The 2,149-nt window shown below is 36.6% G+C and overlaps 1 protein-coding gene and 1 long non-coding RNA gene across 2 annotated transcripts in view; one reads left to right on the plus strand and one right to left on the minus strand.

Annotated features, from left to right (window-relative positions):
* Nucleotides 1-2,064, plus strand: part of LOC109581364 (transmembrane protein 115-like) — a 4,091-nt gene extending 2,027 nt beyond the window's left edge. Inside the window, exon 7 of the mRNA XM_019995422.1 lies at nucleotides 1,786-2,064. Within this exon, the coding sequence (XP_019850981.1) occupies nucleotides 1,786-1,992 (207 nt within the window). The 3' untranslated portion in view covers nucleotides 1,993-2,064. The remainder of the gene's footprint in view (nucleotides 1-1,785) is intronic.
* On the minus strand, nucleotides 132-661 carry LOC109581365 (uncharacterized). The gene is made up of 2 exons (XR_002184600.1): nucleotides 527-661; nucleotides 132-383 (listed from the first exon to the last, which is right to left on the minus strand). It is a non-coding gene; the product is annotated as an uncharacterized LOC109581365 (long non-coding RNA).
* Nucleotides 2,065-2,149: the final 85 nt, after the last annotated feature.

The raw sequence follows: 2,149 nt of genomic DNA on the forward strand, positions 1-2,149 counted from the left end.
AATGTTTATTGTACATGTACTTCTCCTTTTAGACAACATAATGAGTTTCAGCAGGGATATAATAGACTAACGTAACCGGGATTGGTTACGGACCGGAAATCAATTATCAGACTCTGTTATTATTCATTAAATTAATGGCAGCAATCAATGGCATCTTAGCAAAATGGCTGAATATAAATTGTTATAACTAAAAAACCAGCGACAAGAAAAATTCAAAAACAACTTTAAACAATGTAAAAACATGTAAAGGGTCTCTTTATTGTAGTTTCATAGCAATAGAATGTAGTCTATTCTCCTGAGAGGTACGCAAAAGTCGTGCCATGGCAAACTGTTTTTTCTTGACTATTTCCTGAAGAACACTCTGGAGAAACAAGAGAAGTTGCCTAAACAATGTAATAAAGTAAGTAGCAACATTTCATGACAAAAACACATTCATAGAAACAAATATTTGGGCTACAGAGGTACGCAAATGGCATTTTAGCCGTAAATTAAAGATTTAAACAATTTAAAACAAATATTAACTTACAATAACCTATCAGAATCTTGAATCCACCATTATAACTTTGCAGTAGATTTTTCATAAAGCTAAATACATTTTTAAAAGAGAAAAGAGCAACTCCATACTCCAGGCATTGACAGTCGCCATCTTGAAAATCATAACAGAGACTGCAAAAAGTTTTTATACACAAATGATGCGCTCACGTGATCCCGTTGCCAATCCCGGTTACGTTAGTCTATTATATCCCTGGTTTCAGCGACATCCACATATCCCAACTCACAAAAGACTCGATTAACCTCTACATGGGGACGTCCCTAGGCCCAAAAATTGGGTCAAAGTCTCTGTACTATAGTACAGGGGCGTTGGCCAAATTTTGCTAAAAATGTTAAGTAGAGAATTCTCAACTTTTATAATATTTTCTGATGCATATACATGTTTTTATGTTGTGTAGAAAGTTTGAGCTGATTCCGATCAAAATTGGATTTTTTATGAATTTTTAAAGTTGCTCAAAACTCAGGCCAAAGTCCCTGTACTATAGTACATGTACTTGTACATAGTATGCTATACTTCAAAAAGTGTGTAGGGGACAGTTCTGAATTTCCTGATAAATGTACATGCACACATTTCACAGATGTATATGCTGTTATGGAGGAAGTTTGAGCTGATTCTGACTTAATTGATTTCTAGGAATTTTTAGTGGCTTTAAAATTCATTAAAAATTCATTTGTTCACTTGAATGTACTGAGTGTGCAAAATTTTGATGACTCTGCCATTAAAATTTTTCTAAATAAAAATTATCATTATTGTTATGATAGTTATAACAGTCAACAAGTGGAAGTGGTAGTGGTAGTGTATTTTGGTAAATTCCTTTAGTGAATGATAACAATAATTATTTTCAAGGAGTCCCAAATTAAGTAGCAGTATTCATATATTACTCATTGTTTGTACATCTCTGTTTATGTCCATTGGAATTGTTTACCATTTGTTATTTCAAGTGGGTATTTTGGGGAAGATTTATACACTGGAATTATTAGTGAATGGAATTTCTAAAGGAAGACTGCTGGAGTGTCTCTGTGCCTGTGTATTTAAACTTTTTACTAGCTTTCCCCTCTCTCTCCTTTTTTTCTCCCCCCTCTCTCTCTTTCTCACCCTCCCTCTCTCTCTTTCTCTCCCCCCCTCTCTCTTTCTCTTTCTCTCCTCTCCCTCCCTCTCTCTCTCTCTTTCTCACCCTCCCTCTCTCTCTTTCTCTCCCCCTCTCTCCTCTCTCTCTCCTTCTCTCCCTCTAGCATCTACCACTACTGGTGACATTCATTGCTCTTCTCCTTGCTATATTTAAACTTGTCTCTTTCACTCATTCTCTTTTATCCTTCAATGGTATCGTCATTGCATGGATTTATCTAAGGTTTTACGAGAAGCAGGACTCCTCCGGAACTAGGGGAGACTTCTCTGAGTCTTTCTCTTTTGCAACTTTCTTCCCCGAGATATTACAGTGAGAGAAGAGGGAAGCATAAAGAACTAGATCACTCGTCTCTTTGTCTCTGTCTTTCTCTCTCTCTGTCTCTCTCTCTGTCTCTCTCTCTCTGTCTTTCTCTCTCTCTGTCTCTCTCTCTGTCTCTCTCTCTCTGTCTCTCTCTCTCTGTCTCTCTCTCT

The sequence above is a fragment of the Amphimedon queenslandica genome, unplaced genomic scaffold (assembly GCF_000090795.2).
Source record: "Amphimedon queenslandica unplaced genomic scaffold, v1.1 AMPQUscaffold_13445, whole genome shotgun sequence".
Taxonomy (NCBI): Eukaryota; Metazoa; Porifera; class Demospongiae; order Haplosclerida; family Niphatidae; genus Amphimedon; species Amphimedon queenslandica.